Source organism: Mobula birostris, chromosome 4 (assembly GCF_030028105.1).
Source record: "Mobula birostris isolate sMobBir1 chromosome 4, sMobBir1.hap1, whole genome shotgun sequence".
NCBI lineage: Eukaryota > Metazoa > Chordata > Chondrichthyes > Myliobatiformes > Myliobatidae > Mobula > Mobula birostris.
The window spans coordinates 33,460,675-33,481,916 of NC_092373.1; the positions used below are offsets into that span (position 1 = coordinate 33,460,675).

The 21,242-nt window shown below is 43.4% G+C and overlaps 2 protein-coding genes across 4 annotated transcripts in view; one reads left to right on the top strand and one right to left on the bottom strand.

Moving 5' to 3' along the window:
- Positions 1-1,491: 1,491 nt before the first annotated feature.
- Positions 1,492-2,922, bottom strand: LOC140196253 (protein NCBP2AS2-like). Its single transcript, XM_072255123.1, has one exon. It carries the CDS (start codon positions 2,841-2,843, stop codon positions 2,433-2,435), a length of 411 nt encoding a protein of 136 aa, XP_072111224.1. The 5' UTR covers positions 2,844-2,922; the 3' UTR covers positions 1,492-2,432.
- ncbp2 (nuclear cap binding protein subunit 2) overlaps positions 2,831-21,242 on the top strand; it is a 30,912-nt gene continuing 12,500 nt past the window's right edge. Inside the window, exons 1-2 of one of the 3 annotated variants that reach the window (XM_072255121.1) lie at positions 3,105-3,192; positions 5,271-5,341. Coding sequence is in view for 1 of the 3 variants with exons in the window: in XM_072255120.1 (XP_072111221.1) it covers positions 3,118-3,192 (75 nt within the window). In the remaining 2 variants the exon portion in view is untranslated. Of the gene's footprint in view, positions 3,193-3,227; positions 3,416-5,270; positions 5,342-21,242 lie in introns of those variants that run through there. The other 2 variants (XM_072255122.1, XM_072255120.1) reach the window with 2 other exon arrangements.

Below are 21,242 nucleotides of genomic sequence, written 5' to 3' on the forward strand. Positions count from 1 at the left end.
GAAACATCAATGCCTAGGAGCAGAAAAGTCTACAGAAAGTGGTGTGCACAGCTCAGTCCATCACAAGAAAAGCTCTCCACATCATTGAGCATATTTACATGGAGTGCTGTCACAAGAAAGCAATATCCATCAAGAAACCCCACCATGCTTTCTTCTTGCTACAACCAACAGGCAGGAAGTATAGAAGCATTAGGTCCCACACCAACAGGTTCAGGAACAATTAAGGTTCCTGAACAGGTGTGAACAACTTTACTCACCATAACTTTGAACTGACGCTACATCTTTTGAAGACTCTTTATAACCTATGTTCTCAGTTTTTTACTTGCATGCCTTTTTTTTGCATATTGGTTGTTTTTCAGTGTTTGTTCATAGTTTTTCCCCCCATAAATTGAATATCTTCCTTTATTTTTCTGTTAATTCCTGCCAAAATGATTTATGGTAACAAATACATATTTTGATAATAAGTTTTACTTTTGACTTTGGTAACAGCTTGGTGCTAGTGTTTCAAGGCTCAAAGGACCCATGCTTGATCTTAACCTCAGGTGTTATATCTGCAGTTTGCACAACCTCCCTCTGGGAGCTCCATTTCTCTACAATAAATTGGCCTTTATTTTGATATGTGAGAGAGGAAATGTTGCAAGGCTACCGCGAAATAGAGGGAACAAAATTGATGGGATTGCTGTATTGGAAGCCAGTATGGCTGGCTAAACAGTCTCCTGTGTGTTAAGGGTATGGGCAGAAAATTAGTTAAGGAACATGAAACTGTGGCAGAGAAAGGTGTTTCAGACTGGAGGTAAGTGTACAGCACCCCACAGGTCAGTACCAGAACCGGCTTTTTCAATAATTTGGGCTTTGGTGACCATGGCACCAAACTGGTAGATAACAAAGATGGGTATTTTGTGAGCTGTGAGGAGGATGCCAATAAACTAAAGAGAAACAAAAAAGAGCAGATGAATGATTGGCTAGATGGCAGATGAAATTTAATGTCCAGAGGTGTTTCAATATGGAAAAAATAATAAAGGAATGAGCAGATATAAACTGAACGCACAAATGTGAACGGAATATATATGTATATGTGCAATTTGTTCAGTTACCATGTGGGTTTCCTTTTGGTACTCTTGATTTCCTCTTAAATAGAAAAGATGTGATTTATTCAGTTACTGTAACTTATTCTTTAAAGTAGGTAAACACCGGAGGTATCAAAATGTGAGTCGTTCGACATGCAAGTGAGATTAAGTTGAGGAGTAGCAAGATGACATGGGAATAAATTGATTGGATTGCTTTGTCTACGTCATAATGGAGACAAATTATCCTTAATTAACAGCAATATTGCTCATACCTTAAGTTGCCAATTCTCCTAAATGATGAAATGCTCCAATAGACCTTTTCCATCTTTTCTGTTATTAAGTCTACTTCTTCAACCAAGCTTTCAGTTTCTCACCCCAATATCTTTTTATCTGGTTCATTCCCAAAACTACAATATTAGGATTAATCTGATTACTTGTTAATATCACAAATTGTCCTGGATTATTTTATTGAGTTGCTGGCATTATATAAAATCAAGTTCATTGATCACATACATTCATGTTGATTTCTCACTAACAAAAAAGTTCTCTCTCAATACAGATCCTAAACGGGTGTGCTGCTTTATTTACCAAGTCAATTACATTGGAATTACACAAATAGAACAAATTGTCAATTTTTAAAGTTTTGCCATATAGATTTTCTGTACAATAGGCTGAACACAATTGACTGAAACTGTCTGTTTCACTATTTCATGATTAATTAATGTAGCAGAGACTGGTGCTGTTACCTAAGTAGAATTCCGACCTATGGTGCCGGCTGTGTGGAGTTTGTATGTTCTCTCTGTGACCAGGTGAGTTCACCCCCCCCCCCCCAAGTCAGTGCTCTGGATTCCGCTCACACCCCAGAGACAAGCTGACTGGTAGGTTAATTAGTTACAGTAAAATGTCCTTAGATTGCAGGTAGACTGTAGAGGGAGTGGATGGGGTGCGGATACGGTAACATCATTGTGTACATGGGTCAGCACCACGTCTATGACTGTTCTAATCGCATGCAATAAGAACTGTTCAGTGGCATAATTTTGAGTTGTCATTATTTACATTTCAGTGTATTTAAATATTTAATTATGCTTGAAAGAATTTACACCAAAACAAATTGTGAAACCACAATATTGTCTCATAGGAAAGTTGTCCTGTGTATAATTTGGCCTGGCGGGCGATTTCAATCTTGTTTCCGGCTCTTTGTCGAGATAAAAGTTGCGATAGAAGTTGAACATCGAGATCCATACAAACGTCCTGTGCTCTCCTGAGACAGTTTTTTTCCTGCTCTGCTTCCCAACGGAAAAGCCTTCCACGATACCTTTGTTCCTGCTCCAGCTACTGACTGGGGATCTCGGAGAGACTCCTGGTTTACTTCTGTTTCTTCTGCCCAGAGGCCCCCATCAAGGCGTTCTTCAGCCGGGCCGCTCTCCGGCTCAGGTCCCCGAGGTTGCGGGCGAATGTGCCGGGCCGAAGGGCACCGGAGCGGTTCAGCCGCTCGGCCGCCTCCTGGCTGCCCAGCTGGAGCCGCGTGATAGCGTAGACGGTGATCTGGGCCGCCCTCCGGATCGGCCGCGTCTCCGACAGTTTCTCTACCAGCTGAGCGTTGTTCAGCAACATTAGCAGCAATCTTCGCAAAACCATGTCAGAGCCCGGGGCCGAGGTCTCACCAACTTCACCGGCGGCTCTCGATCTCTCCGTATCGACTGTCTTGCCATGCTCGATCGATCGCTCGGTGATCGGCAGCGGCAGTCCGTCACTTTGATAGTCACGTGGGGCCATGCGGTTCTGATTTGAAACAATTCGCCAATTTCTTTCCAACGGATCGTATTAAGGAACATACACATAATAGCTATTTCTATACGTGTGTAATTGCTCATTAAACTGCCGCTGAGCCTGTGCATGCATATCCGGGAACTACTAGTAAGGAGCCAGTGAGCACACGGACGTGTTTGGTGTGGGACCGGCTTCCCGAATCTTCGGTCGGTCGGTCGGTCGAGCGTCGTGGCGGAGTTTATTTTTCGACTTTCGCGAGGTTCCGTTTCCAGCCGAAGTTATGTCAGTATTGCTGAATGCCCTCAACAGCGACTCTCACGTGGAGCTGAGCCAGTACCGAGACCAGCACTTTCGGGTAACTCTTCCTACCCCCCCCCCCCGCACGGACCGGGCGAGGGTGGTCGCCTCCATGATGCGGTGTAGAGCGGGGCTGGTGGAAGGGCTTCATCCCCAGGGAGCCAAACATTGATAATTCTCTGCCTTGCGGAATTGCGGTGGTTAATCTATCAATACTCCGTTAATGCAGTAGGGGCAGCACTTTGGTGTCGGACTGGCGGGCTTTTCCGGACCGGTGAATGGTATTTGTATTCATACTTTTTAAGTTCATTTTATTGATACGCGGCGTTATTATGCATTTTCTTACTGAAAACAATACTTCATGGTAGGTAGTAGTAAAGAGACTACCTGTTTTACTCTTTACTCAAGTGTAAAGAGAGCATGAGAACCAGAGCCCAAGTAAGTTGGAGAAGATGTAGCCTGGTGAGCAAAATTTTAGTGAATTATTGGAGTTTTACTGCATTCAGGGCCAAGGTTTTGACGGTTTATGGGAAATAGGCAGGAACGTGGAGATAGAACAATGATCGCATCAGCCGTTATCTTACTGAGTGTTGAGGAAGGTAAATGAAGTACTTAGGTTCCTATTTCCAATGGAAATTAAAATTGTGGACGTTGGAAATGTTTTTTAAAAAATGTTGTAAACACTTAGCAACTAAGGTAGAATACTGTGGAAAAAAGTGGCAGTTAATGTTTTAAGTTTGAGGCTACTCATTGGAACACAGAACAAATTTGGTTTGAGTGGCTGAAGAGATGGTAGAACAACAAAATCTCGGACTCATAACATACTTCAGATTTGGACGAAATTGTGGTAGGCTTGTAGATAACATACCGGGTCTCTAATAAAATGATAAAATTTGAGTGAGACCTGCCACGCAAAGGGATTTGCTACACTGCTGTGTAATGATCTTCACTGAAACTTAGTTGGATCATAATGTACCCTGTGTAGCTATTGAGCTATCAGTCTGACAGAAGGCATGATTCCAGTAAGAAATCAGGTGGTAGCTTATGCATTCACGTTAACAATGCCTAGTGCAAGAACTCTGAAATCATTGTGAGTCATTGCTGTCCCAACCTGGAATATCTTATGCCATCTGCTGAGCAAATTCACAGTTGTTTACATCACATCAGTCTATATTCCAGCACAATCCAACACTAAGTTAGCATTAGCACAACTGTAAGATATTACTAAATAAGCAACTGTCTGCCCACCCTGATGTACCTTCATCATAGCCTGTGATTTCAATCAAACCAATGTTAAGACAGTATTCCCTAAATTTTGCTGGAATATGAAATACCCCAAGGGGCAGCAATACACTGGACCAGTTTACACCGATATTGTGGGCACGTGGCTTATCCATGCCCTCACCTGGGACTGTCTGACAATACACTGGACCAGTTCACACCGATATTGTGGGCGCATACAAGGCTTATCCATGCCCTCACCTGAGACTGTCTGACCACCTGTCTTTATTTCTAATCCTAGCCTACGGACCAGTGATAAGGAAGGCAAAACTAAATAGTGACAGAATGGCCTGAGGGAGCCATCTCACTGCTTTAGGACTGCTTTGAGTGCACAGACTGGAACCTATTTGCATGCCAAGCAATGCATGATTCAGGAATTGACTTAAAGCAGGGGTTCCCAACCTTTTTTATGCCATGACCGACACCATTAAGCAAGGTGTCAGTGGACCCCAGGGTGGGAACCCCTGACTTGGAGGAATATGCCACCACGGTCTTGCACTTTATCAAATACCGTGTAGACAATGTCACCAGTGATTTTAAAAACATCCTTGTCTTCCCGAATCAGAAGCCATGGATGAACAGCGAAGTCCGCAACCTACTCAGGCTCGGGATGCTGCTAACAGATCCAGTGACACTGCAGCATAAGTTGAAGCCAGGTCCAGCATTTAAAGAGACATTAAAACTGAAGTACAGATTCAAGCAACAGATAGACACACTTCAGTAATGGGACCAACCCCCGATGCGTGCGAAATGTATCAGGTCCATCACTGACTATAGAGGAAAGAACTCCTTCCCTGCAAACAGCGACACCATGCTAGCTGAGGAGCTAAACAACTTCTTTGCTCGGTTTGACAGGCACAACAATGAACAGTTGATGAAGGCCTTGACACGAGGACGACACAGCGCTGATATTGAGCACACATAAGGTGAGATGTACTCTCCACAGTATCAACACACGCCAGATGACATACCCGAGCGGGTCCTTGGGGACTGTGCTGACCAGTTGGCAGAGGTTTTTACTGAAATCTATAATCTCTCTCTTCCCTTGCTGTGGTCCCTGCATGCTTCAAAACATGAACCATCATACCAATCCTTAAGCAGTCAATGGTAACATGCCTCAATGATTACAAAGCAGTTGCATTCACACCCACCCCATAGCTGCCAAATGCCTGGAGAGACTAGTTATGTCCCACATTAAGAATACCATCCCTGCTACTGTGTTCCTGCACCAATTTGCCTATAAGGCAAACAGATCAACGAGAATGCTATCTCCATTGCTTTCCTTGACATACTGGTACACCTGGAGCATAAGGACGCCTACACAGAATGCTTTTTGTTGACAGTTCTTCCTTCAACACCATTCTCCCAACGAGTTGACCATTAAACTACACAATCTGGGATTCAATACATCAATCTGCAACTGGACTCTGGACTTTCTTACAAATCACACCCAGACAGACAAATGCACATCAACCTCCCTGACTCTGAACACTGGTGCACCACTCCTTTACACTCTTCTCATCCATGACTGTGCCCTTGCTTATGCCACCAACTTCTTCATCAAATTTGCAGTTGACTCCACAATGATTGGATTAATTGCAAATAACTAAACGGCATATTTGGGGGGGGGTGGGGGGAAGATGCAGAAACAGTCTGAAATGTACAATGGCCATAACCTTTCACTCAGCATCAAAAATTTTAAATGATTATCGACTTCAAGAAATCAAGAAGCTTCATTACTTATAAATAGGGAAGCAGTAAAAAGGATCTGCAGCTTTAAGTTCTTGGGAGTGAACATCACAGAGGAGCTCTCTTGGACCACTAACACCTCCTTGATAGTAGGGAAGGCTCAGCATACTACCTTGGGAGATATGATTACAGTGTGGTACACTAACTGCAACAAGATCAACCAGAAAGCACTTCAACGAGTGATCAGGACTGCACGGAATATCATTGGGATACATCTACCAGATATGGAAACCATCTACAAATCACACTGTCTACGGCGGGCTCTTTGTGATGGACTCATCCCATCCCAATTATCGTCTATTCAATCTCCAACCATTTGGCAGGAGATACAGAAACATCTCTACGCAGACATCCAGACTGAATCACAGTGGTTTTTTTTCCCCGGGGCTGTTGTGCAACTGAACAATGCCACCCAACCCACCCACAGTCAACAGGCACCATGGACAATCTCTAAGTGCAATACATGGGCATGTGCAGTGTTTAGGTTTTAAATGGGGCAGCTACCTTCCTTTCATTTCAGAGCTCTTGGGTTTTTAAGTTTCAGCTTTAATCCTTGATGCTATTTATATTTAGTTATATTTTATAAAATGGGCATAGGCGTGTACAATATTTGAATGGAACAACCACTTTTTAAAAATTTGTTTTTGATTCAGTTATAACTTAGATGTGATTCTAAATAACTTGGCCGTTATTTCAATTCTAATCATTGTGTTTTTATTAATTGAATTGCCAGTGAAACACACTGGTTTCCTTAGCTGTGTAAGTCTAGGGAAGACACTGTCAAGTCCCACCAAACTCGTGAGATTGAGACGGCTCATCCCACCCCAGACCCTGGTTTGGATGGGTGTTGTGTAATTTGCTACCCTTCACAAATTAGTGCCACGATATAACAGACAGTACACTTCATATGTTTGGTGGAATTATATTTATGAATCTTACCTAAAAGGTTCGTAAAGAATAACAGAAAGAAAAGGGCCCATTCTAATTAAACAGTCGAATGTGCACAAGTTGGAGCTCATCTTGAACTTCTCTGTCACTAACACGCTGGGCCCTTGGTCAGCGTGAACATCCACATCACCTTCCGAACGTCACTTGCAATCCATCTCGAACAAACAGGTCTCCCACCGGATCGTATGCTATGACTGGTTCTCCCCAGCATCCTTTCTCTTAATTTCCTTTTGAACAAAAGTCCAAGACCAACCTCATTGCCCCTCACCAAGAAAACCTCCAGCTAATTGGACAGCATACATTCCACATCATCCCTTATCTTCAACAATAACCCAAACAGGCTGAAAGCAGAACAGAGCTGCTAAATGGAATTGCTACAGCAAAGTAGTAACGATGTGAATCAGGGTATTACACTAGTATGCTGTTTTGCACTGAATGGAGTTGAACCTTAATTTCATGGTCCTGAGCAATGACAATAAAGCCCTAAAATTTAACTTACAAGATTAGTGGTGTTGTTTATTGCCTAGAAGGTTGCCAAAGGATATAAGACTGTGTCATAGGAGCAGAATTAGGCCATTTGGCCCATCAAGTCTGCTTCATTACTCAGTCATGGCTGATCCGTTTTTCCCCTCCATAGCCCCACTCCCCAGCCTTCTCTCTGTAACCTTTGATGCCGTGTCCAATCAAGACCCTAGCAGTCTCTGTCTTTACTCCAATGACCTGACCTCCATAGCTGCCTTTGGTAACAGATTCCACAAATTCACCATCCTCTAGCTAAGAAATTTCTCCTCATCTGGTTGAAATGGATGCTCTTCTATCCTGAGGCTGTGCCCTCTTGTCCTAGACTCCCCCACCATGGGAAGCATCCTTTGTCCACTCTGTCTAAGCCTTTCAACATTCGAAAGGTTTCAAAGCGAACCCACCGCATCCTTCTAAATTCCAGCGAGTACAGACCCAAAGCCATCAAATGTTCCTCATATGATGACACTTTTTATTCCTGGAATCATCTTTGTGAACCTCCTCTGAACCTTCTCCAATGCCAGGATCTCTTTTCTTAGATGAGGAGCCCAAAACTGTTCACAATACTCAAGTTGAGGCTGCACCAGCATCTTATAAAGCCTCAGCATCACACCCATTTGTTGTATAATCTAGACCTCGTGAAATGAATGCCAACATTGCATTTGCCTTCCTCTTAGCCGACTCTACATAGAACATAGAATAGTACAGCACAGTACAGGCCCTTCGGCCCACAATGTGCCCACCCTTAAACCCTACCTCCCATATAACCCCCCCCCACCTTAAATTCCTCCATATACCTGTCTGGTAGCCTCTTAAATTTCATTAGTATGTCTGCCTCCACCACTGACTCGGGCAGTGCATTCCACGCACCAGCCACTCTCTGAGTAAAAAACCTTCCTCTAATATCCCCCTTGAACTTCCCACCGCTTACCTTAAAGCCATGTCCTCTTGTACTGAGCAGTGGTGCCCTGGGGAAGAGGTGCTGGCTGTCCACTCTATCTATTCCTCTTAATATCTTGTATACCTCTATCATGTCTCCTCTCATCCTGCTTCTCTCCAAAGAGTAAAGCTCTAGCTCCCTTAATCTCTGATCATAATGCATACTCTCTAAACCAGGCAGCATCCTGGTAAATCTCTGTACCCTTTCCAGTGCTTCCACATCCTTCCTATGGTGAGGCGACCAGAACTGGACACAGTACTTCAAGTGTGGCCTAACTAGAGTTTTATAGAACTGCATCATTACCTCGACTCTTAAACTCTATCCCTCAACTTATGGAAGCTTACTTAACTACCCTATCTACCCGTGAGGCAATTTTAAGGGATCTGTGGACATGTACCCCCAGATCCCTTTGCTCCTCCAGACTACCAAGTATCCTGCCACAATACCACAATTTTATTATACAACAATAAGATTGACAAATGAACAAAAATTAAATTGATTCACTCACCAATCAGTGAGAGAAGTGACAGTGACGAGATGAGGTAATCCTTCTGATGTCGGGCCTGTATTCTGTTGTGGCAATCCTGAGGCATTGGCCAAGATGTGCATTGGGGAGTCTGTTTCTGTCCTGGCTCTTGATAGCCGACAATGGCACCGTCTTTAATAGGTCCACAACCGTTTTCTTGGTTTTTTCATCTTGACTTAAAAACTTCGCCAACCGTATCATTAGCACACGTTTTAATCAACTCGGTATCAGCGAATGGCTTCTTAGCTTTGGCATGATTCCATGACACATGCAATGATGCAGCTGTTGCACTCTCTTGTGCAGATATTGACTTAGTAGAAATGGAGTGCTTGTATGATGTTATCATGTTTGCAATTTTTTGTTTGCGTTGATCTGATTTTGCAGGTTAGTTGGCATTAAAACTGGCAGCATGCATAGTGCTGAAGTGCCGCTTTAGATTTTCTGATTTGCGGACAGCTATGGACTGCGTGCATATTAAGCATGTCGGTTTAACTTTGGCATGGTCTGGTAAAATAAAACAAAACTGATCAGTCCAGTCAGATTTGAACTGACAGTTTTTCTGGTCGACTTTGCGCTTTTTCGCACAGGCCGTGTTGTTCTTGGTTTAGGGTCCGTGACTTACTGCTGATAACAATTTGCTTAGATTACAGATTCGCTTCTTAGATGTCAGGCGGGTAGCTGGTGCGTGCCACTGTCTAGTCGAGGACTGTAGAGAGCGCACGGTAGGTCGCGCACTCTACGGGGGCGTAGGTCAAGTGTACGGTCTGGGATAAGGTTAAAATAAATTGGAGCAGCGCGTGCTTTATTTACATGTCATGACAGGTGCGTTCACGTAAGTGCCAATGGATTCTCGCGGTCCAGACCCTGGCCCGCGGTCCGCCCATTGGGGTTGTCTGCTGTAGGCTTTTAAAAGCTTCACAATCCTCTATCTTCCCACTTAATTTTGCGTTTTTGTATGTCCTCTCTTTTGCTTTTACATTAGCTTTGACTTCCATTGTCAGCCACAGTTGTACTATTTCGCCATTTGAGTATTTCTTCGTTTTTTGGAATACATCTATCTTGTGCCTTCCTCATTTTTCCCAGAAACTCACCATTGCTGCTCTGCTGTCATCCCTGCCAGCATCTCCTTCCAATTTATTTTGGCCAGCTCCTCTCTCATAACACTGTAATTTCCTTTACTCCCCTGAAATACTGCTACGTCAGACTTTACTTTCTCCCTATCAAATTTCAAGTTGAACTCAATCATGTTGTGATCACTGCTTCCTGAGGGTTATTTTACCTTAAGCTCCCTAATCACCTCTGGTTCATTACATAACACCCAATCCAGTATAGCTGATCCCCCTAGTAGGCTCAATGATAAACTGCTCTAAAAAGCCATCTCATAGCCATTCAGCAAACTCACTCTCTTGAGATCCATTACCAACTTGATTTTCTCAATCGACCTGCATGTTACAATCTCTCATGACTATCATAACATTGCCTTTTTGACACACCTTTTCTATTTCCCATTGTAATCTGTGATCAACATCCCAACTACTGTTGGGAGGCCTGTATACAACTGCCATCAGGGACTTTTTCCCCTTACAGTTTAACTCAACCCACAAGGATTCAACATCTTCCGATCTTTTGTCACATCTTTCTACTGACTTGATGCCATTCTTTACTAGCACGCCACTCCCTTCTGTCTACCTTCCTATCCCTCCAGTACAATGTGTAATCTTGGCCATTCAGTTCCCAACTACAACCATCCTTCTGCCATGGTACAGTGATGGCCACAACATCATACCTGTCAATCTGTAATAGTGCAACAAGATTATCCACCTTATTTCAGGTTCTCCATGCATTGACATATAATACTTTGAGTACTGTATTTACTATCCTTTTTGATTCTGCATCACTAATGCATTGATACTCACTGTTGTCTTCAATTTTGTCCTATCATCTAACTGCCTGCTACACTTTTTTACCATCTGTCCTATCCTGAGTCCCTTCACTCTGGTTCCCACCCCGCTGGCAAATTAGTTTAATCCTCCTGAACAGCTCTAATAAACCTGACCATGGTAAATGGAGCTTAGGAAAATAGAGGGCTATGGGTAACCCGAAGTAATTTCTAAAGTAAGTACATGTTTGGCACAGCATTGTGGGCCAAAGGTTCTGTATTGTGCGGTAAGTTTTCTATATTCTATGATAATGCTGGTTTTTCTCGGGTTCAGGAGCAGCCCATCACTTTTGTACAGGTCATACCTCCCCTAGAAGAGGTCCCAGTGATTCAAGAACCTGGACCCCTGGACCAGCTTCTCAGCCATACATTAATTTGCCATATTATCCTCACTGTGCGTGGCACAGATAGCAATCCAGAAATTACAATCCTGGAGATCGTCCTCCTTGGCTTTGTCTAACCCTCTAGTTCTCGGGACCTCTTTGCTTTTCCTTCCTGTGTCGTTGGTACCAATGCGTACCAAGACATCTGGCTGCTCTTTCTCCCCCTCCAAAATGCCGTGGATGCAATACTAGTACCTGGGATGCAACACTAGTACCTGGGATGCAACATACCATTCTGGTGTCCAATTAATGTCAACAGAACCTCCTCTGACTGTTGAGTCCCCATCACTACTGTACCCTCTTCTCCCTTTAAGATGTAGGACAATGCTGCACTGTAGCATTTGGCCCATGATGTTATGCCGATTTTGATGCTGATTATAGTAACTGTGTTCCTGTTTATGATTCGTATCACTCCATTTGTTTCATATTCAAGTATCTATCTTAAAAAGCCCTTAAACCTCACCGAACTGCCCGATTCTTTCCCCTCATCGCTTTTAAACATGCCCTCCTGGGGACCTTAAGAATATTACTCTGGTGTTTGACATTTCTACCCTGGGGAACAGATTTTGACCATCTACACTATCTAAGCCTTTCTATTATCTTACCTCTGTCAGGTCTCCCCTCAGCCTCCTGTGGTCCAGGGAGAATACTCAAAATAATCCAATCTATACCCGTTATAGGTCATACCCTCTAATTCTGGTAAACTTCTGCATCTTTTTCCACAATCTCCACATCCTTCCTCTGAGGGAGGTAATCTGAACTGCACAGAATACTCCCAAGTGTGATCTGATTTAATGTTTTGTATAGCTGCAGCACGACTTCCTTAATGTTATACTGAATACCTCTTCCAATGAAGACAAGCATGCCTTCCACCTTTCCCACTTTATCCACTTCAGTCGACTAAGGACCTGACCCCATGATCCATTTGCAGCTCCAGCCAGAATAAAATCCTTTCACTCCTGTTGTGTATTTTGAGTATGCCAGTTTTGAATTCACCTTGGATCCCTTGCATCTCTGTCTTCTGAATCCACCTACCTTTGAGGGATCTTCTCAAATGCCCTACTGAAGTCCATGTTGGTTGCATCCACTGTCTTACCTCAAACACCTTTGCACCTCTTCAAAAAAATCTCAAATTTGGGAGTTGAATCTAATCCACATAAAACCATGCTGACTGTCCTTAAGCAGGCTATATCTCTCCAAATGTGCATAAATCCTATTCCTCAGTATCCTCTTCAGTAACTTCTCTACCACTAACATTAAACTTACTGCCCTGTAATTACACGGATTTTCTTTCTTGAACAACATTTGCTGCTGTCCATTCCTCTGGAACTTTACCTGTTAACTAGTGAGGGCACAAAAGATCTTTGTCAATTAGGCTATTCAGCCCATTGAGCTTGCTATTCCATCATGGCTGAATTGTCCCTCTCATCCGCATTCCCCTGCCTTCTTACCATAATCCTTGATACTTGACTGATCAAGAACCCATTAACCTCTCCTTTAAATACCCAATGACTTGGTCTCCACAGCTCTCTGTGGCAATGATTTCCACAGATTCACTGCCTTCAGACGAAAGAAATTCCTTCTCATCTCTGTTCTAAATGGATGTCACTATTCTGAGGCTGTGCCATCTGGTTCTAGACTCGCCCATTATCCGAAACATACTCTCCACATACTTTCAACATTTGATAGGTTTCACTGAGATCTGCCCCCCCCCCCCCCCATTCTTCTAAATTCCAGCAAGTTCAGGCGTGGAGTCATCAAATGCTCCTTGTACATTAACCCTTTCATTCATGGAATCATTCTTGTGAACCTCCTCTGGACCTTCTCCAATACCAGCATATCTTTGCATAGATAAGGAGCCCAAAACTGCTCACAATATTCCAGATGCGGTGTAACCAGTTCCTTGAAAACCCTCAGCATGCCATCCTTGCCCTTATATTCTAGTCCTCTCGAAATGAATGCTAACATTGCATTTGCTTTCCTTTCCTTTCCACAGACTCAACCTCCAAGTTAACATTTGGGGAATCTTGCACAAGGACTCTCAAATCCCTTTGGACACCTGATTTTTAAAAATTTTCTCCCTGTTTATAAAATAGATTTGCCTTTATTCCTTATAATAAAGTGTGAGATCATACACTTCCCTACACACTATTTGATTTACCACTTCATTGCCCATTTTCCTCTGTAGACTCCCTGCTTCTCAACACTACCTGCCCCTCCACTTATCTTTGTATCGACTGCAAACTTGGCCACAAAGCCATCAATTCCATCATCCAAATCATTGACATAATGTGATTGAAAAGTGGTCCCTACGCTGACCCCTGTAGAACACTTAGTCACTGGCAGCCAACCAGAAATGGCCTCCTTTGTTCTCACCCTTTGCCTCCTCTATCCAAACTAGTATCTTTCCTGTAATACTATGCGTTCTTACTAAGCAGTCTCATATGCTGCTCATTATCAAAGACCTTCTGAAATCCAAGTAAACAACATCCACTGACTTACCATCATCTATCCTGCTTGTTATTTCCTCAAATAATTCCAACAGATTTCTCAGGCAAGGTTTCCCCTTAAGGAAATCATGCTGATTTTAATCTGTTTTGTCATCTGCTTCCAAGCACATTGAAACTTCATCCTTAGTAATGGACTCCAGCATCTGAAGTCAGGCTAACTGACCTATAATTTCCTTTCCTTTGCCTCCCTCCCTCCTGAAAGAGTGGAGTGACATCTGCAATTTCCCTGTCCTCTGGAACCATTCCAGATCTAGTGATCCTTGAAAGATCATTACTAATGCTTCCACAATCCTTTCAACAACCTCTTTCAGAACCCTGGGATGTTTTCCATTTGGTCCAGTTGATTATCTGTCTTCAGACCATGCAGCTTCCAAAAATCCTTCTCCTTCGTAATAGCAACAACAATCACTTCTGCCCCTTGGTGCTCTCAAATTTCTGGCTTACTGCTAGTGTCTTCCAACGTGAAGACATGAAAAATATTTGTTAAGTTCATCTATTTCTTTTACTACCTTTTCCATTACTACCTCTTCAGCATCACTTTTCAGTGGTCAATATCCACTCTTGCCTCTCCTTTATTCTTTGTATATCTGCAAAAACTCTCGGTATCCTCTTTTATATTATTGACTAGCTTATCTTCATATTTCATCTTTTCTCTCCTTGTGGCTTTTTTTTACTTGCCTACTGCTGGTTTTTAAAAGCTTCACACTAATATTTGCTATATTATATGCCCTTTTGCATTTTATGCTGTCTTTGACTTCCCTTGTATGCCATGGTTGCATCATCCTCCCTTTCATCTTTGGGATGGATCTATCCTTTGGCTTCTGAATTGTCCCCAGAAACTCTGCTCATTGCTGTTTTTCCATCATCCCTGCTGGTGTCCTTTTTCAATCATCTTTGGCCAACTCCTCTCACATACTTCTGTAGTTCCCTTTACTCAGAATTATATTCAACTTGTACTACTGAAGCATCTAACTTTTATCTTTTCCTCTCAAACTGCAAAGTGAATTCATTCATATTATGATCATTATCTCCTCAGGGTTCCTTTACCTTAAGCTCCCTAATCAAATATTGTGATACTTGTTGTTAGGCCATGAGGATTTGTCCACCTTAATGCTCTTCAGAAGACCAAGTACTACCTCCTCCTTAATCTCAAAATGTTGTAACATTAGCATACCTCACTATTGTCTTCACTGTCCTGGAAATCCGTCTTGGTAAATACCGACAAAAAGTAATTATCTAATGCCACTTACTGGCTCAAAACACACACTCCTTCCTTTAATGCTTGAGTGGGCCTAGCCTCTCAATAATTTTCCTCTTTCTCTTAAAGTAAGCCTAAAATATCTAGGGATTTTCCTGGTTCTGCTGGCAAAAGACAATTTATAGCGTTGTTTGGCATCCAAAGTGCCTGCTTGAATACTTTCCTGCTTTCTTTGTACTCCGTACAGGCCAAGTCTGATTTTAACTTCCTAAACCTTATGTTGTTGTGACTGCTTAAAACTGATCCACACAAAAACTGTAACTGGGAAATATAAAAGTCTTTTCATACAGTGAACTTTCTCTAGAGGGTGAGTGTCAAGGAGCCCAGAAGAATCTCACTCTCCTGACATGTTTAAGATCGTTTTCAGAGGCCAGAGACCCAATCAGCGGTGGTAACAGAGCACTTTGAGGAGAGTACTCGCAGTCGGCAAAGCCAGAACAAACGGAGAGCTTCGCAGGCATTCAGACATTCCGGAGGCCCAATCAGCGGTGGGATTGCGCCTCCTTCGAGGAGGTTACTAGCAGGTCATTGAAGCTTCAGTAAAAGGAGAGCTTTGTGGTCATTCAGAATTCCGGAAGCCCAATCAGCAGTGGGAACAGAGCACTTCGAGGAGATAACTAGCAGGTCATTGAAGCTTGAATAAAAGAAGAGCTTTGCAGGTGTTTGGACATTCTGGACGCCCAATCAGTGGCAGGAACAGAGCTCTTCTAAGTAAATAAAAGTATAAATGGGATGGCTATTGTTGGGAGTGGGCCAGCAGTGAGAGTGGGAGTGTCGGGCTTTGACGAGAAGAGGCTGAGGCCAGAGACGCAGGTTAGAAGATTTGGTCTTGGTTGGCCATTGTACAGAGCAGACAGGATGGCAGATATGGCAGTGGAATGCTCCTCCTGTAGGATGTGGGAATTCATGGAACCTGATGGTCTCCCTGATGACTACGCTTGCGGGAAGTGCAGCCAACTCCAGTTCATGAAAGGCCTCATTAAGGAGCTGGAGATGGATGAACTGGGGATCATCTGGGAGGCAGAGCGTTTAATAGATACAACTTTTGAGCAGGTGGTTACACCCAGAATGCAGAATTCGGGGAACACCAAGAGAGGTAAAGGGAGAAAGAAGTCAGTGCAGGGTCACCTGTGGCCATTTCCCTCAGCAGCAGGTATACCCTTTTGAATACCGCTGAGGGGATGACCTATCTGGGCAATGCAGCAGCAGCTAGACCAATATCACTGTGGTTGGCTCTGAGCCTCAGAAGGATAGGGTGAAGTCAGGCAGAGCAATAATCATTGGGGACTCAGTAGTTAAGGGGACAGATAGGAGATTCTGCGGCAGCAAAAGATACGCCAAGATAGTGTGTTGCCTCCTGGGTGCCAGGGTCCAGGATATCTCTGAGCGGTTGCAGAATATTCTTGAAGGGGAGGCTGAGCAGCCGCAGATCGTGGTACTTGTTGATACTAATGACGTAGGCAGGAGAGGGGTAGAGGTCCTGCATAGTAGGTTTAGGGAGTTAGGAAGGAGGTTGAAGAGCATCAGCACCAAAGTTGTAATCTTCAGATTAATCCCAGTGCCATGAGCTGGGGAAGGTCAGAACAGGAAGATAGTACAGATGAAGGAGATGGGTCAGGGTTTCAAGTTCTTGGATCATTGGAACCTTTTCTGGGGGAGGAGTGACCTGTACAAGTGCGACGGGTTACACCTAAACTGGAGGGGAACTAATATCCTGGGAATGAGGTTTGCGAATGCTATTGGGGAGGGTTTAAACTAGATTGGCGGGGGGAGGCAGCGGGAACTGAAGTGAAGAGGCAGAAGATGGGGTGATTGGTGCACAAGTAGAGTCAGTTTGTGAGGAAGAAAAAGCAGATGATAGAGTAAGGGTGCACTCAGCCAGATGGTTTGAAATGTGTCTATTTTAATGCAAGGAGTATTATAAAGAAGGCAGATGAACTTAGAACGTAGATCAGTATGTGGAACTATGATGTTGTGACCATTAGAGACTTGGATGTCTCGGGGTAAGAATGACTGCTGAATGTGCCGGGCCTTAAGTGTTTCAAAAGGGATAGGGAGGGAGGCAAGAGGTGGGGCAGTGGCATTGCTAATTGGGGATAGTATCACAGCTGCAGAAGAGGAGGAAGTCATGGAGGGATTGTCTACTGAGTGATTGTGAGTGGAAGTCAGAAACAGGAAGGGGCAATGACTCTACTGGGTGATTTTTATAGGACCCCACCCCAATAGCAACAGAGACATTGAGGAGCAGATAGGGAGGCCGACTCTGGAACAGTGCAATAATAATGGGATTGATGTGGGTGATTTTAACTTTCCTGATATTGACTGGCATCTCCTTAGAGCAAGGGGTTTAGATGGGGTGGAGTTTGTTAGGTGTGTTCAGGAAGGTTTCCTGACGCAATATTTAGACATGCCAACTGGAGGAGAGGCTGTACTTGATCTGGTAATGGGAAATGAACCTGGTCAGGTGTAAGATTTCTCTGTGGGAGTGCATTTTGGAGGTAGTGATCACAAGTTTGTCTCCTTTACCATAGTGCTGGAGAAGGATAGGAGCAGACAATTCAGGAAAATGTTTAATTAGGGTAGGGGAAATATGTTATTAGGCAGGAACTTGGGAACATTAATTGGGAGCAGATGTTCTCAGGGAAATACATGGCAGGAATCTGGCAAATGTTCAGGGAATATTTACATGTCGTTCTGCATAGGTATGTTCCACTGAGGCAGAGAAACGATGGCAGGGTAAAAGAAACAGTGTACAAAGGATGTAGAAAATTTAGTTTAGGAAGGAAAAGCTTACGAAAGGTTCAAGAAACTGGGTACTGTTAGAGCTCTAGAAAATTACAAGGGTGCCAGGAAGGAGCTCAAGAATGAAATTAGGAGTGCTAGAAGGGGCCATGAGAAGGCCATGGCGAGCAGGATTAAGGAAAACCGCAAGGCATTCTACATGTATGTGAAGAGCAAGAGAATGAGCCGTGTGAGAATAGGACCAATCAGGTGCAATAGTGGAAACTTGCATGGAGCCGGAGGAGGTAGCAGAGGTACTTAATTAATACATTGCTTCGGTATTCACCAGTGAAAAGGACCTTGGCAGTTGCGGGGATAACTTATAGCGGACATTATATTAAGCAGGACGATGTGCTGGAGTTGTTGAACTTGGCCTTTTCTCCTTGGAGTGACAGAGGATGAGAGGTGACCTGATAGAGGTGTACAGGTTTCCCCCGCCATCCGAAGGTAGAGCATTCCTATGAAACGATTCATTAGCCAGAATGTTGTAAAGCGAAAAAGCAATTACTATTTATTTATATGGGAAAAATTCGTGAGCGTTTGCAGACTCAAAAATAACCTACCAAATCATGCTAAATAACACATAAAACCTAAAATAACAGTAACATATAGTAAAAGCAGGAATGATATGATAAATACACAGCCTGTATAAAGTAGAAATACTTTTCCACAATCATTGCTTGCACTGTTCTCTGTAGCGAAAACACTCTCTCCAGTAACCTTTAAGCTATGAAGCTGCCAAACCATACCAAATAACATGTAAAAATACACAGCCGATATAAAGTCGACATAATGTATGTACAGTGTAGTATCACTTATGGGAATCAGAAAGACAGCGTCGAGCACACTGATGATGGTTTGTTAGGCTGAGTCATTGGAGGTTAGGGTGGTGCCGTGGCCCCCACCCTCCGGGCAGTGACCCGGTACCAATCCACAAAGCATGCAGTGGTACAACAGTAGCCAGGAGGCACACAGCACATCTTTAAGAAGAAAAGCCGAAATAAACAAGCTAATTAACTAGGTGCTGCCCGGCATGTAATTGTCGGCCCAGATCAGAGGCGATGCAATCTAATTATTAGCTTATCTATTTCGGCTTTTTTCTTGAAGATGTGTTGTGTGCCTCCCGGCTACCGCTGCAATCTCCGCAAATCGGTATCTGCAGCCTGGGGGGTTGGGGTGGTGGGACACTGGGTGGTATCTCATCGTCGTCTGTTTCCATTTGGGTAGGCAGCTCATTTTCTCCTATGACTGCCCGCCTCGATGTGGAAGGTCGAGGTTTGTCGTCTGCTGTCGCTGATGTGGAAGGCTTGAAAAACGACAGTATGCTTGACTGCTGAGCCTCGCGAATTTTTCTGTCATACAGTCCTTTGAAAGCACTCAAACCATCTTGCAAATATGCCCTAAACCGACGTACCCTTTCAAAATTAAGGTCGTACTTTATCATTGCAGCGAAAATCTCACGCAGTTGCTTCACGTTCGGTCCGTTCGCTACTGCGTTCGGTTTTGATTGTTATCCTTTCCTCTTCCAATTGCATTAGCTCTTCATCTATCAGTTCTTGGTCATGGATGCCAAAACCTCTTCAACAAAGTTAACTGACAAAACAGATCTGTCATAAACACACACACAAAATACTGGAGTAACTCAACAGATCTATGCATCTATGGAAAAGGGGACTAGAAAGAAAGGGGGAAGAAGCCATAATTATGCTGAACTGGGCCTTAAGTGGCAGGGATACACCTTTAATAATGTGCTAATAGCAGAAACATTCATATGTCTTCTTCCCTTGTAGTTTCAACAGGACAGAAGATGTCCCACACCCAGTGATTGATTTCACTAGCCACAAAGTATCATTTAGAAGTTAGGGTGTGTATAGGTTTTATTTTGTGGTTCTCATTTATGTAATCTGTAATTATGCTATCCCTAATTTCATAATCCCAGAATGAATCCTAATATATTTATTGAACATGGAGCTATGCTGATTTGGCCAGTACAGAGACTTGGTTGAGAGAGGGATAGAAATGGGTGCTTAATGTCCCAGGGTTTCAGTGTATTAGTAAAAGATAGAGGGGCGGGGGGAGCTGTACACAGGTTCGTCCAGAGTCTACATGGGGTAGAACGAAAAGATTGGAAGGGTGCAATCACTCTGGGATTATACTGCAGACCTCCCAAAGCCACCATGACATTGAGGAACAGCAAGGTTAAAGAAAGGTGTTTTTTTAAAAAAAAGAATATAGTTTTTGTCATGGGGGACTTCAACTTCCCAAATATAAACTGGCACCTTCTTAATGTAAAAAGTTTAGATGGGGTGCATCCAGAAAGGTTTCTTAAATCAATATGTAGATGTCCAACAAGAATAGGGGCTGTACTGGACCTAGTGTTGAGTGACGAGCCTGGCCAGGTGCCTGACCTTTCAGTGGGTGAGCAGTTAGGGAACAGAACATATTCAAGTTATAAGATAGCTGTAGGTAAAAGTAAGTATAGACCTTGTGGGAGGGAGTTGAATTGGAGGGCAAATCATCAGAGCATTAAGCAGGAACTGGAGAGAGTTAATTGGGAAGTTGTTTTCAGACATGTCCATGTCTGACATTAGGAACGTGTTTAAAGACCACTGCATAGAGTATAGGACAGAATGGTCTAGTGAGAAGGAAGGACAAAGATGGCAAGGTAAGAGAATTTTGGATTTTGAGGGAGGTGATGAATTTAGTCAAGAAAAGTATGTAAAGCTTAGGAAGCTAAAATCAAACAGCCTTTGAGGATTATAAAAAAAAAAGCCAGAAAAGAACTAAGAAGGAATTAGGAAGGTCAGGAGGGGATCAAAAAGACATTGGCAAGTAGGATTAAAGAGAATCTCAAGGCATTCTATACATACTTTAAGAGCAGGAGGATAACTAGGGAGAGGGTAGGACCAGTCAAGGATAAAAGAGGAAACATGTGCTTGGGTGTAAAGGATGTGGATGATGTTCTTAATGAGCAAGGAGAAGGACATGGAAGATCAGTGTTCAGTGTATTAATGTGTCAGGGCATTCTGAGATGAAGGTGGAGGTAGTATTGGGTCTCTTAAAGAGCATGAAAGTGGTTGAGTCCCCATGGCCTGATGGGTTATACCACAGGTTATTGAGAGAGGCAAGTGAAGAGATTGCTAGGGCCTTGGCCAATATCTTCATGCTCTCTGTAGCCTTAAGTGAGTTCCCAGAGAACTAGCGAGTAGCTAATGTTGTTCCATTATTCAAGCAGGGAACCATGGATAATCCTGGAGACTATAGGGTGGTGAGT